At 48.7% G+C, this 12,319-nt stretch overlaps 1 protein-coding gene across 2 annotated transcripts in view; it reads left to right on the forward strand.

Annotated features, from left to right (window-relative positions):
- MIPEP (mitochondrial intermediate peptidase) overlaps positions 1-12,319 on the forward strand; it is a 152,740-nt gene that overhangs the window by 43,837 nt on the left and 96,584 nt on the right. For both annotated transcript variants that reach the window (XM_057707017.1, XM_057707018.1), the window contains 2 exons: positions 258-462; positions 1,993-2,102. In XM_057707017.1, coding sequence (XP_057563000.1) covers positions 258-462; positions 1,993-2,102 — 315 coding nt within the window. The remainder of the gene's footprint in view (positions 1-257; positions 463-1,992; positions 2,103-12,319) is intronic.

The following is a 12,319-nucleotide window of genomic DNA, read 5'->3' on the forward strand; positions in this document are numbered from 1 at the left end:
ACAGCATCACTCAGCACCCAGCATCCGGTACAGCATCACCCAGTGAAAGAGGTCATGAACACAAGGTCAATGTATTATTGGTGTTTTTTAAAAAAATAATATTTTAGCAAAATAAAAAGTCTTGGGATAAAAGTGTCTATAACCACATAAATAGAAGAATGGAATTAAGGTAAAATTTGTACTCACACATTCTGCTGTCACTTTAAATGACCCTTCGAGTAGCTGACCCTGTCTCCACTGGTCACGCTTTCTTAAAGGACTGCCATTTCACCATCCGCGGAGGCCGGGTGACGGAGGACGGGGGCTACCAGCTCCCTGTGGTCGTCCTCATGCTGAGCCTTCCCCACCCCTCGAAGCATTTGCCGACGTTGCTGACTCCTGGGATGATGGAGAATCTTTTCCACGAAATGGGACACGCCATGCACTCCATGCTGGGGCGGACTCGCTACCAGCACGTCACTGGTGAGCCACGCGGGGACTTTAAACACCTGCATTTCATTTCCAGCGGGAAAAAGCCTTTTATGTAGAAAATCTGTGGTCGTTTACAGCGCGTGGCCTCATCTTGGGCTTCTAGCTGGGATGCTGTCTGATCCTCATACGTGGTTTTCCATCCTTGGTGACAGTTCTCACCAAGGAATGTCTGTTGCCCGTCTTTTCAGTTCATACCATTTCCCATTTTGTCGTATTGTATATGGAATTTAAGTCTGTGGCCGTGTTTGTCAGTAAGCATGTCTCCTTAGCACCAGCAGAGACTTAGCAAGTGAACAAGTGAATGAATGTTGCCTCTGTGTATCCAAAACCAATTAGAAAATGTTGAAAAGGTGTGACCAGGTGCTTTGTGTTTCTCCTCTGCTTTCCCTCCACGCAGCTATGGTTTCCTGCTGACCTGTGGCCGCATCGGGTGACGTCACAGACTTCCCTCCTCTTCATCTCTGAGTCTTAAGCTCACGATCAGACAGGGTCAGCCTTAGACTACCTGGCTGTCACTCTTTAGTAACTAACTTTACACAGAGTATTTTCAGGGAGGAGGAGGTATTTGAAAAGACTAGACAGGGTGCACAGAATCATAAAGTGGCACCAAAATGTTCTTCAGGATTTGTTGCTTTAAGTAACGTAGGTTTGAAATGTTGCTTTTCTGTATTGAGGATTGACCTTGTTACCAGAAGCAGTCAATAGATAAAGTATCAATACTTTTAGAACAAATGAAGGATACCAGCATTTGGTGATAGAATTCAGTGAATTAAATTCAGATGTTGTGTTCCTAAATGTCCATCAACAGATGAATGGATAAAAAAGATGTGGTACATAGGTACAATGGAAGATTACTCAGCTGTGAAAAGCAGTGAAACTGGGACATTGGTAGAGACATGGCTGGACTTGGAGACTGTCATACAGAGTGCAGTGAGTCAGAAAGAGAAAAACAAATATCGTATATTAACACATATATGCGGACTATAGAAAAATGGTACAAATCAACCAGTTTGCAAGGCAGAAATAGACACAGATGTAGAGAATAAACATGGACACCAAGTGGGGAAAGCGGGGAGGGTTGGGGGGAATGAACTGGGAGATTGGGACACCAAGTAGTACACTCTAAATACATGCAGTTCATTGTATGTTAACTATCTCAATAAAAGTTCTTAAAAAAAATCAAATGTGTTCATTGTAAGAATGTTATAATTTGTTTCGAGTATAGGCCATCAGAGCTGAAGACAATTTTGTTTGTAGAGGGTGTGAGCCATTGCTTTACAAGGTGTTCTATCCAGCTGTGCAAATATTGTGTCTTACTTCTGATATATGGGAAAATACATGAGATGATTACAAACTTTTCTGCAAATATGTGTAATTTATAGAAGTAAAATACTGATTTAATGAATTAAAGATTATCATAATTTATCAGATGTATAAATAAAAAATTTTAAGAGTACTTTTACAGTAAGGTAAATATCTTGATGTGGTTCATGCCAGCTTTTTTCTTTTTCCCCCTTTTAGGGACCAGGTGCCCCACTGACTTTGCCGAGGTTCCTTCCATCCTGATGGAGTACTTTGCAAACGATTACCGAGTCGTTCACCAGTTTGCCCGGCACTGTCAGACAGGACAGGTAGGGGCGCTGACTTCGTGCTGCGACCCGCTGGGGAGCACACAACTCTTGCTGCCTGTTCCAGACTTTCTCAGAGCTGGACTGTGTCTACCATTAGTGTCCCGATTCCCTTTCTTCAGCTGTCGCTGTGGTCACGTGTCGTCCTTTCTTGTGTGCCGAGGGATGCCGCGTCTGGTCCTCACAGCCGTCCCCTGGGGAGGGCTCTGTGTCCTGTTTCCAGAGGAGGAAACGCGCCGTCCCGTGGAACAGGCCCCGAGCCAGTCTCACCTCAAGTGGCCTCTGCTCCTCCCCCCACCCTGTGTGCTTCTGAGTGTCTGTTCTCCCGGGCTGAACTTGTGCGCTGTTTTGGAAGCTGTGATGCTGTATTTTCCCAGTATGTTTAGTTAGCATCTGTGTGATGCCACGTCTGAAAATGCCTTAATTTCGAGGTTTAGGTTTAAATAGTGCCTTGTAATTGTAAAGATATTGAAGTTTGGAAAAGTAGGATTAGTGTGATGTTTTCCAGTAAGTTATCTGTAAGCTAACTCTCAGCGTTGTATGTCTACTGTCCGCGTGTCCCTTGGAAATTATATTTTTCCTTCTCTCAGAGTTTTGAGAACATGCTGTTACATTAGGTGGTGTTTCCCCTCCTTAGACTGTGCACCCGAGTGCCCGTGTACAGCTATGTTCTTCTTTGAATCCTCAGCACTTAGAATTGTGCCTCACACACACAGACACGCACGCGCACACATGCACACACACACGCACGCACAGACGCTCACACACACGCATGAGCACACACATGCACACACGCACGCACACACATGAGCACACACAAATTAAAAGAAATTGAAGGACTGAATGGAATCAGAAAAAGAAGGGCCACAATCACCTTTATGTGTGACTCTTTCCAGTTATGTCTCTGGATGCATAGTGTGAATTGGCCACTTCTGTGTTTTGGCCTTGATTTTATCTGTTATTGTCAACCGTGGGATAATGGAGGAGTTTCTGGAAAACTAATCTGAGCTAGTCTCCATCATGATCCACTCCTGTTGTTAAGAGGACAGAATTGCAGTGTCTGATCCGGTCAGCTGCCTGTCCATCAGCCTGAAAAGAATTGCTCTGGGGATTGTGTGAGCTTAGCCAGTAACTCAGACGCACGTGACCCACGAGTAACAGCAGAGCCCACCCTGGCTCCACACGTTGGGGTCTGGGAAGCAGGAGGAAGACCTGACTCGGCCCCTCCTTCTGTAACTGCCCCACGCCCGTCCTCGGGGCCCGGTGCCGGCAGGGGGGCCAGCTGCCCTGCTGGGGCCTTGGGGTGGGCTTCAGCCAGGAGGTGCTGGAGGAACAGGGTCGTGAAAAACTATGTCGGGGGCAGCTTGCAGGTCGTAGCACCTCATCCGTCTCATTACGGAATATTTATTGAGGAAACACGAAGGACACGTGTAGGTCCTCCCATCAGGAAGTATTTATCATGTACCAGGCTCGGTTGTCAGCATCCAAGAAACAGCCAAGAGCAAGTGAGACAACATCCCAGCGCTCACAGCATCGCGGCTCGGGGGCCAGGGCAGAGCTGAAGACCAGGGGACTGCAGCCCGAGGACAGCCCGTGGGGCTCAGAGCAGCAGGAGGGAGGAGGGACACACAGGGAGGAACGCCGAGGGAATGTCCTTGTGTCTAGACCTGGCTCCCTGCCTGACTCTGCGCCCTCTTGTCCACACACCCCCGTTGGTCCCGGCCCCTGCACTCGCCCGCCTGGGTCACAAGAGGTCTGTATCTGGGCTTCCTCTCGGGGCCGAGTCCGCTCCTCTGGCCGCCGGTCCCTGTGACTCTGCCCCAGTCCCTCTCCTCACCAGTCTCCGGCCCGCAGCGCCCCTGGATTCCAGCTTTGCACGTGTGCACGTGTCCATCCTTTGTCTGTGGTCAGTGGTGACGAGGGCCAGGTCAGGGCGCTGGCAGCGGGGCCAAGAGAGGAGCAGGAGGCAGGAGCTGTTGGAGGCTTCGCGGGAAGGGCCTGAGGCTGGTTAGATGGCAGGGAGAGTCCAAGAGCAGGGAGCCCGGGAGGAGGGCCCCATCTGAGGAGGGAGGACGGGTCTTCTTTTGAATGTATCGCTGGACATCATTGCTGCGCGCGAGGCCCCGCGTGGTGGGATCTGAAGCCCAGAGTCAAGCGGACGCGGCAGGTGTGTGGGGATGGTTGGCGAGGAGGTGGCAGGTGCGGTGTGGGGAGACTAGAAATGACCTGTGAGAGCCAAGCGGGAGGTGCCTGAAGAGCCCAGCGGCACCGCGAGAGGCTCTGTCCGAGGAGCTGTGGGTTTTCAGAGGCCTGGACGCAGCTGTGAGCAGGACACGTGGGAGGGCCGCTGCCGAGGAGGCGCCAGCCTTCCCGAGGAGCACTGAACGCTTGGGCTGAAATTCACCACAAATACTAAGGCCAGTTTAAAAAATACTGTCGTCTACTTCCAGAACAATTAGAGAAGCAAAGAAGGGCTAGAACCACTGCTTGGAGGATGGTGTAATGTCCCCTCAAAGAGGCAATTCCTGTTTTATGACTAAACTCTTCCGTCAGAGGAACCATTTTTGAACAAGATCGTTTCAAGAAGACAATATGAAGTCCAAAACTCCACTTCAGATGAGACACTATGGGAAGAAAGCAGCAAGCTGCTTTGAGGTCATTCCCCTTTGAGACTCAGAGGTGTGTGCAGTGGGCCGAAGGGATTGCAGACAGCCTGCAACCATGAAGCCCAGTTTGTGATTCCGTGGAGACGGGAGGGCGCCAGAGGCACGGACCTGCGTGCTTTGAGTTTCGCAGAGGGCTTGCCTTTTCTTGTTGATCAAACACCACGTGGCTGGATGTTTTCATTTTAAGGGCAGTTCTCGCCTAAGGGCAGGAGTTAATTCCCTCAACTCTAAGTCTCTGTAAATAAATAACATTCAAGCCCAGAAGAGGACCAGCAGGGCGCATCTTTCTGCTTCGCTTCCTGTCCTGCTGCGCATCGGGAGGGGGCTTTTCCCCGTCACGTGGCGTGTTCCAGCGTGCGCTCAGCGTGGGGTGATGTAGCGGTGACGTGTGAACACCTGAAAGCATTTTGTCAACCTGAGCATCCCAGAGCCAGTGGGTTCCTCGTGGTTGCAGAATTAGAAGGAGGCCTCTCAGACTGCAGGTGCTGCACAGCTGTCAGGAAACACATACCAGAGGCGCTCACTCGAGGGTCACACCGTCTTGACAAGCCGCAGCACCGGCGCTGAAGTGGAATTTGTTGTGAATTCATCTTAAAATCAATAGCACAAGTACAGCATAGATACAGACTTGGTAGCAGCTCGTGAAAACATCCAGGTTTTGGACGTGATGAACTTGACGTGAGTCAGCGGTCGGGATGGGGCGGGGGTGTCCCTGCGTGGCAGGACCTGTGGTATCTGAGGAGCTGGGGTGCCGTCTGTTGGCTCTGGCCTTCAGCCTAACCCCTCCAGGCGCTCAGGCGAGCCCCCGTACCTGTGAGCGGCCCCACTCTGGAAGCGTGGGCGTTGTCCTCCCGTAAACGTCTCAGTCCGCAGCTCCTTTTCAGTCATGGTAACGTGCACACAGCGTACAACACGCCCGCCTGACCGTGTCCAGTGACTGTTTGGGGGTGCTAAGTGCATTCTCGCTGCTGTGCCCCCCCACCCCCAAAACGCCCTGCAAAGCCCACACTGTCCCCATTAGACACGGTGGCTCACTCCCCTCCCCCAGCCCGGCAGCCCCCACTCTGCTCTGTCTCTGTGAACGTGACTATTCTAGGGACCCCGCTAGACGTGGAATTATACGGTATTTGTCCTTTTGTGACTGGCTCATTTAGCATAATGTTTTTGAGGTCCATCCGAGGTGTGGCCGGTCAGAATTTCTTCCCTTTTTAAGGCTGAGTAGTTTTCTTTGTGTGGCTAGACCACGTTTTGTTTAGCCCTGCATCTGTTGCGGGACACTTGGGTTGCTTCCACCTTGCAGCTGCTGTTGTTGCCACCCGTAGGTTCGGGGGCTCGCTGCGCAGAAAGCCGACCCTCGAGGGACAGGTGCTGGTAGGAGCGGCGAGGCGGCTCCACTCGGGGGGCCGGCAGCCTGGGAAGAGGGGGGCTCGTGGCCCCGAGCCAGCCCCCAAGATGCTGCTCGACCGTGAAGGTGTTCAAGGGAAGAGGGGGAGTGATCTCAGGGAGGCGTTGAGACGGGGCTCAGAGTCCTCGCGTCCCCCACCGCGTGCAGGCGTGTGGGCTCCGCGCCGTCTGCCTTAGAAGCTGTCCTGTTCACACACGTGCTCGCGAGATGGCTGAAGGGGCAGTGATGTGGGGAAGAGAGCAGGTCATCTGCTGATGACGTACCCGTGTCTACTTCTTTAATCTAAGGAAAGAACCGACAGGTTAGGTGAGGCTTCGTGCGATCAAAAGATGTGGAAGGTGCGGTGGGGCTGTGGGTTAGTTAGAATACAGTTTTGCTGACGTGGCAGGATGAGAGGGGCCTCCTGCGGAGGGCTCTGTCCCCCGCGGCGCTGCCTGCAGGTCCCCGCCGGCCCGTCATTCTCTCCGGTGGGTTGTGGGCAAACCCAGACCTCCTCGTGCCGACCCAGGGCACCGATTCCTAGCGTGGGAGGTGGGTCTGCGGCGTCTCTTTTTTGACGTCTTAGTTGCCCGCTTACATGCACGGGCAGAGCAGCCTGCGGTTATTTTGATGCCCCCAGAGGTTGAGGGTATTACGAGCAGCAGTGTTCATCCCAGTCTCTCGAGGCCCGATCCTGAACTGTGCAGCCGGAGGTTCAGCGCTGCTCGGGACGGAGCAGCCCTGTCGTGGCCGCAGCCGGGCCGTCACGCAGCAATGAACTGCTCTGCGGCTGGAAGGGGCGTGATGAGTAACAGAGACGCTTCCCTCACGCCTCCCCGCAGGCGGTTCCGAGGGGCTGAGACGCCCCGTCTCCCTCCAGCAGGGCCTGCCCCGTCCCGTCCTGTCCCCTTTGTCCACAGCCCTCGGTCTGCAGCCTGCTCTCCTCCTGCCTCGCCCCCCCTGCCCTCAGCGCCCCGTGGAGCGGGGCTGCGAGCCTGGTGCCTTGCAGGCCTGGGAACTCTTTAGCTCCTGCGGGGTGGCCGTGACCGCGGTGACCGGAGGGCACGGAAAGTGGGAGACTCCTCCCCTTAGGAGTGACGCAGGAATGTGGTTCTAGGCCAGGAAGAGAAGCTGCCTCCTGTCCTGTGGTGCGGAAGGGCACCGCGTAGAGGAAGGCGTGTCTGCGCCGTGTCACCCCCGACACGCGTGGCACTACCTGGAGGGGAATGAGCTTCAGCTGGCTCCAGTTCCGTGGGTTCTTCTCAGCAACGATGGCAGAGCAGAGGCCTCTGAGAGCAGCACACGTGTGTTTGATATTTAGTGTTGCAAAATAATACTCTAGAGTGAACAGTTAGCAAACCACCACCCAGCTTAAGAAGTGAAGTGTTACCAAGGGCTCCTCTCTGGAGGTAAGGGCATTCCTGAATTCTTATTAGCTTTTTGCTTAAAAATAGTTTTTACACATAAGTTATTTATTCCTCAGCGACATAGTGTTTAGTTTTGTGTCTGAGTTTTTAAAAAATACGGTATTGAACTGTTCTAACTCCCATGGCGGTGTCCACAGCCCATGTGGAGCGGCAGTGTTTCCTCTCCTCGCAACGTCACCTGTGACTTGTGTGCTTACTCTTGTGTCCTCGAAATGGGCTCCTCCAGGTTTTACCGGTTCGTCTGTGTTTGCTGTGACCATCTTGTGCCTTCCTCCTCGTGTTCATGTGTGTGATCGGAATCGCAGGGTTTGTAAGGCGTGTGTGTCTTCAGGTGTGAGATAGTGCTGGGTTTTGTTGTTTTTAATTGAGGTGTGTCGGACATGCAACATTGTTTCATTAGTTTCAGGTGTGTGACAATTTGCTACGTGTGTATTGTGAAATCACAGTGATTTTAGTGAACATCCACCACTTCAAATCATTTTTCTCTTGTGATGAGAACTTCTAAGATATGCTCTTAGCAACTTTCAAACATACCTACAGCATTATTAGCTGTGATCGCTGCGCTGTGCACGACATCCCCAGACGTTTTCGTACCGTGACCGGACGTAGGTACATTTTCGCCCCGCCCCTGGCAGCCAGCAGTCTGGTCTGTGAATCTGTGAGTTCCGTTTCTCTGTCTTCTTTCCTGACCGCACGGTGTCTGTCCACCTCTGCCCCTTTCCCTCTCAGGCAGCTGTCAGGACGTGCGCACTTGCTGACCCGCCTGGGCAGTGGCCCCCCTCGCACCTGGTGCTCGTGGACATGTGATGCTGTCAGAAGCGTTAACCTTGCCCGTTCTGTGGCTGTGAAACGGGTCGCTGTGAGGACCTTAGTTACCAGCAGCCTCCCGCACGTGCTTCTGGGCGGAGTCTCTTTATGTTCTCATTGTTCGTATCTGTGTTCTGTCACAAGTCGGCTTCCCTCCTGCTCATGTTCCTGTGTGGCGTTTGCCTTTTTCTATGGATTTCTCAGATTTCTCGACCTGTGGGAGTGATAGTCTTTTGTCAGCCATGTGTCTTCTCTCAGTTTACGGCTTGTATATTCCCTTGCTTTATGGCGTCCTGGAGTTAATTTCTTCATTTTAGTTTTGTTGAATCCAGTCTTTTCTTCCTAGTTAATGCTTTTAATACCCTATTTTTAAAAAAAACTTTGTCTAGAAGTCATAAAGAGATTGTTCTGTTTTTTTCTAAAAGTTTTAGTGTCCCGCCCTTCTCTGTTTGGTGTGAAGGAGGAGTGCAGGTTCCTCTCCTGCTGGGAGGGTAACCAGCCGCCTGAGCACCGTGTGTTCCATCCAGTGCCCGGGGGGGTGGGTGTCCGGCACCCGCGTGTGTGCAGCCGTCTGCTCGGGGGTCCCTCTTACTCCGTTGTTCTGTCTGTCCTGACACCAGGGCTCTGCTGTCACCGTCACTACTTTGTAGTAAGTCTTGACATCCAGTAGGGCACGTCTTTTTTAATTTGTTTTTCAAAAATTTCTTGTCGGCTCTTGGGCCTTTTCCTTCTCTCCTATACATTTTAGAGTCAACGTACCCATTTTCTTGGAAAAGCTACGGTGAGAGTTTGACTGGGATTACACTAAATCTGTAGGTCAGTTCACAGGGGCCTGAGACCTGAATATTGAACCTTCCAGCCCATGAGTGGGACACAGCTCTCACCCCCTTAGGTCTGTAAAAAACGTCCTTCCAGAGAGCCTTAACTTTTATTAGATTTAGTCCTGGATGCCCTACCTTTTTGATAGGTTTATTAACATACACTTTAAAAAATTGTTTTCTACTTGTTTGTTGCTGGTGTTTAAATATGCAGATTTATCCTTTTTTGCATGTTATTTTCAGCAACCTTGCTAAACTTTCTTATTCTAATAACTTGTCTGTGGAATTTTTGAAGTTTTTTAGCCAGTTACTGCTGGTGCAAATAATAAGCTATACTTTTCCTTCCCCATTCACAGGTCTTTTATGTTTTTATCTTGTCCCTCGCGTTGCTGGACCCTCCTCCGGCTCACGGCTGACGTGGAATAGGAGCTGTAATGTGGGCGTCAGGTGCCTTTATCCTGAGCTTCAGAGGAAATGTTTCTAATGTTGTACCATAAAGAAAGATATGTGTTGTTGTAGGTTTGGTGGAGATATCAGGAAAAGACAGTTCCTTCCCGTTTACCGCTTACTAAGGGTTTTGTGTGTGTGTGTGTGTGGTGTTTTTCTTTCAGATCATTAACAGTTATTGCATTTTGTCAGACTTTTTCTGCGTCTTTTGAGGTAATCGGATGGTTTTCTGTTTACCTCGTGATGTCGTGAATGTTGACGTCAATGTGAGGGCCCCTTGACGTGCCAGGATTCAGCGACGTTGGTCCCGACGTACTGTCATCGTAACACAGTGCTGGCTTCAGTTTGCTCGTGTTTTGAGTGTGGAGGGTTTTTGCATCTGTGCTTATGAGAGAGATTCGCTTGTGCTCTTCTTGGTCTTCTCACTCTTGCTGGTGTTGGTATTAAGTATATCCCATTTCATAAAACAAGTTGCTGAGAGCTCCTTCTTTTCCTTACAAGCACTTTTATGAAATTGTAATAATCTGTTTCTTGAAACGTTGTCAGAATTCATCTATAAAACCATTCAGGGTCTATCATTTTCTCTGTGGGAAGATTTTCTAAACGACTGATTTCCTTAATAGTCACAGGAGTCTTTGGCCTCCTTGTCTTCTTAAGTAAGCTTTGCTAACTTGTAATTCTGGAGAAGTTTCTCCATTTAGCGCAGGTTTTGCAGCTCAGTGGCCGGCAGTTGTTCACAGGTCTTTCCTGCCGCACGTCCTGCCGCGTCGGGGCTTATGCCCTTCCGTTGCCCGGTCTTCTCGTGGTTTTTCTCCCTTAATCTTGGCAGAAGAGTATTATTAGTGTCAGTAGTATTTACAAACAGCTAACGCTAACTTTGTGTATCCTACCTATTTTGTTTTAGTTTATTAGTTTCTGTTTTTATGTTATTCTCTCCCTTCTGTGTTTTTTCCCCCTATTTCTTAGGGTGGACACTTAGCTAATTGAGTTTCGGTTTTATCTAACATGCATTTACATTTTAATGCTGTAAATTTTAGACTGTGTGATGCAATGCTTTAACTACATGCTATGATTTTAATATGGAATGTTTCTAATGTTGGTAATTTCCAGTGTAATTTCCTCTTTGACCAAGTTGTTTCAAAGTGTAGTTTAAAAATTTTAAACCTTTGCAGAGGAGTTATCTTTTTGTTATTGATATCTAATTATTCCAGCTGGTATTGATTTTGCATTTTGTTGGTATTTATTTTATGGCCTAGTGTGTCACCAGTTTTTGGCAATGTTCTGTTTGTGCTTGAGTACATTGTATATTTTCTAATTGTTGGACTTGGAGTTTCACACCCTTCTGTTAAGTCAGCCTTTTAATTATGTTGTTTAAATCTTTGATACATGACTAATTTTTATGACCTAGCAAAAATTGAGAGATGTAAGGCTTCTGCTGGGATGCTGGATGTATCATTTTTTCCCCTAGTTTTGTCTCTTTTTTAAAATTATTGACTTTATTTATTTAAAGCAGTTTTAGGTTCACAGTAACATTGAGGGGAAAGCGTAGAGGTTTCCTGTAAACTGCACCCCTGGGTGCACAGCCACCCCCACCGTCAGCATCCCTGCTGTCAGCATCCCTGCCGGAGGCGGCGTCTGTAACAGCCAGTGAACCTTCATCAACGTGTCATCATCCCCCAGAGTCCACAGTTTACATGGGGGTTCACTGGTGTGCCGTTCGTTCTGTGGGTTTGGATACATGTATTATGACATGTGTCCATCATTATGGTATCATACAGAGCAATTTCAATGCCCTGTAAATAATTTCACTGATTTTTGCTCCATTTTGAGGATACTTTGTTAGATGCATAAAAGTATAGAGTTGAACTAGTCCCTTCTTCCTCAGGTGTTCACCTCTCAGTCTTCAGAATGCTTCTTGTCTTAAAGTTGGTTCTTTTTTTCCTGGTAATTTTGTAACCCCAGCCGCATTACTACTCACCAGAGATGCAGTCAGTTGATTTTCAAGAGGACGTACCTTTTTTATATAGTTTTGTCCGTTAGTCGCTGCACTGAAATGTTCGTTGCTCTAGTTATCTTTGTCACAAATATTTATCAAGCAGTAAATAATAGAAATTAACGTTTATTATTTTATGTTTTTTCTTATTTCATCTGTCCAGCAGTGTATGAAGTAAGTACATAGTTATCCACACTTTGTAGAAACTGAGGCTCAGACAGGTTAAGTAATTTTTCAGAGGTCACACAGTAGTACTCAAATCAGTATTATAACATTGTGGGTGTTTTCTTTTCCCAGTTTTTCCTAGTTAAAAATTCCTTAATATTGTAGGAAATGGCTTAATACTGGATACTTCTTATACAGTATGTCTTACAAAATAACAGGCCCCTTTCCATTGTGTTATTTTTAGTGCAGTCCTAGTGCTTTCATTTTAGGACTGTTACGTGTTGAGTCATTGTAAGATTTAGCTTGTTGCCTTCATTTGTGAGAGCAGCCCAAGGCTAAAATTGCTTAAGATCTATTTCCAAGGAGACATACAACCTTGTAATAAATCTCCTGTCATCCTTTCCCAGGACATATGAATAAGGATTGAAGGTGAAAATTACAGTGCAACTGGAACTAGATTCCTTTTGGCAAGTTTATGTTGTTTTGAAACATTTCTTATTTTCGGCTTTAATG

The sequence above is a fragment of the Hippopotamus amphibius genome, chromosome 14 (genome assembly GCF_030028045.1).
Source record: "Hippopotamus amphibius kiboko isolate mHipAmp2 chromosome 14, mHipAmp2.hap2, whole genome shotgun sequence".
Lineage (NCBI taxonomy): Eukaryota > Metazoa > Chordata > Mammalia > Artiodactyla > Hippopotamidae > Hippopotamus > Hippopotamus amphibius.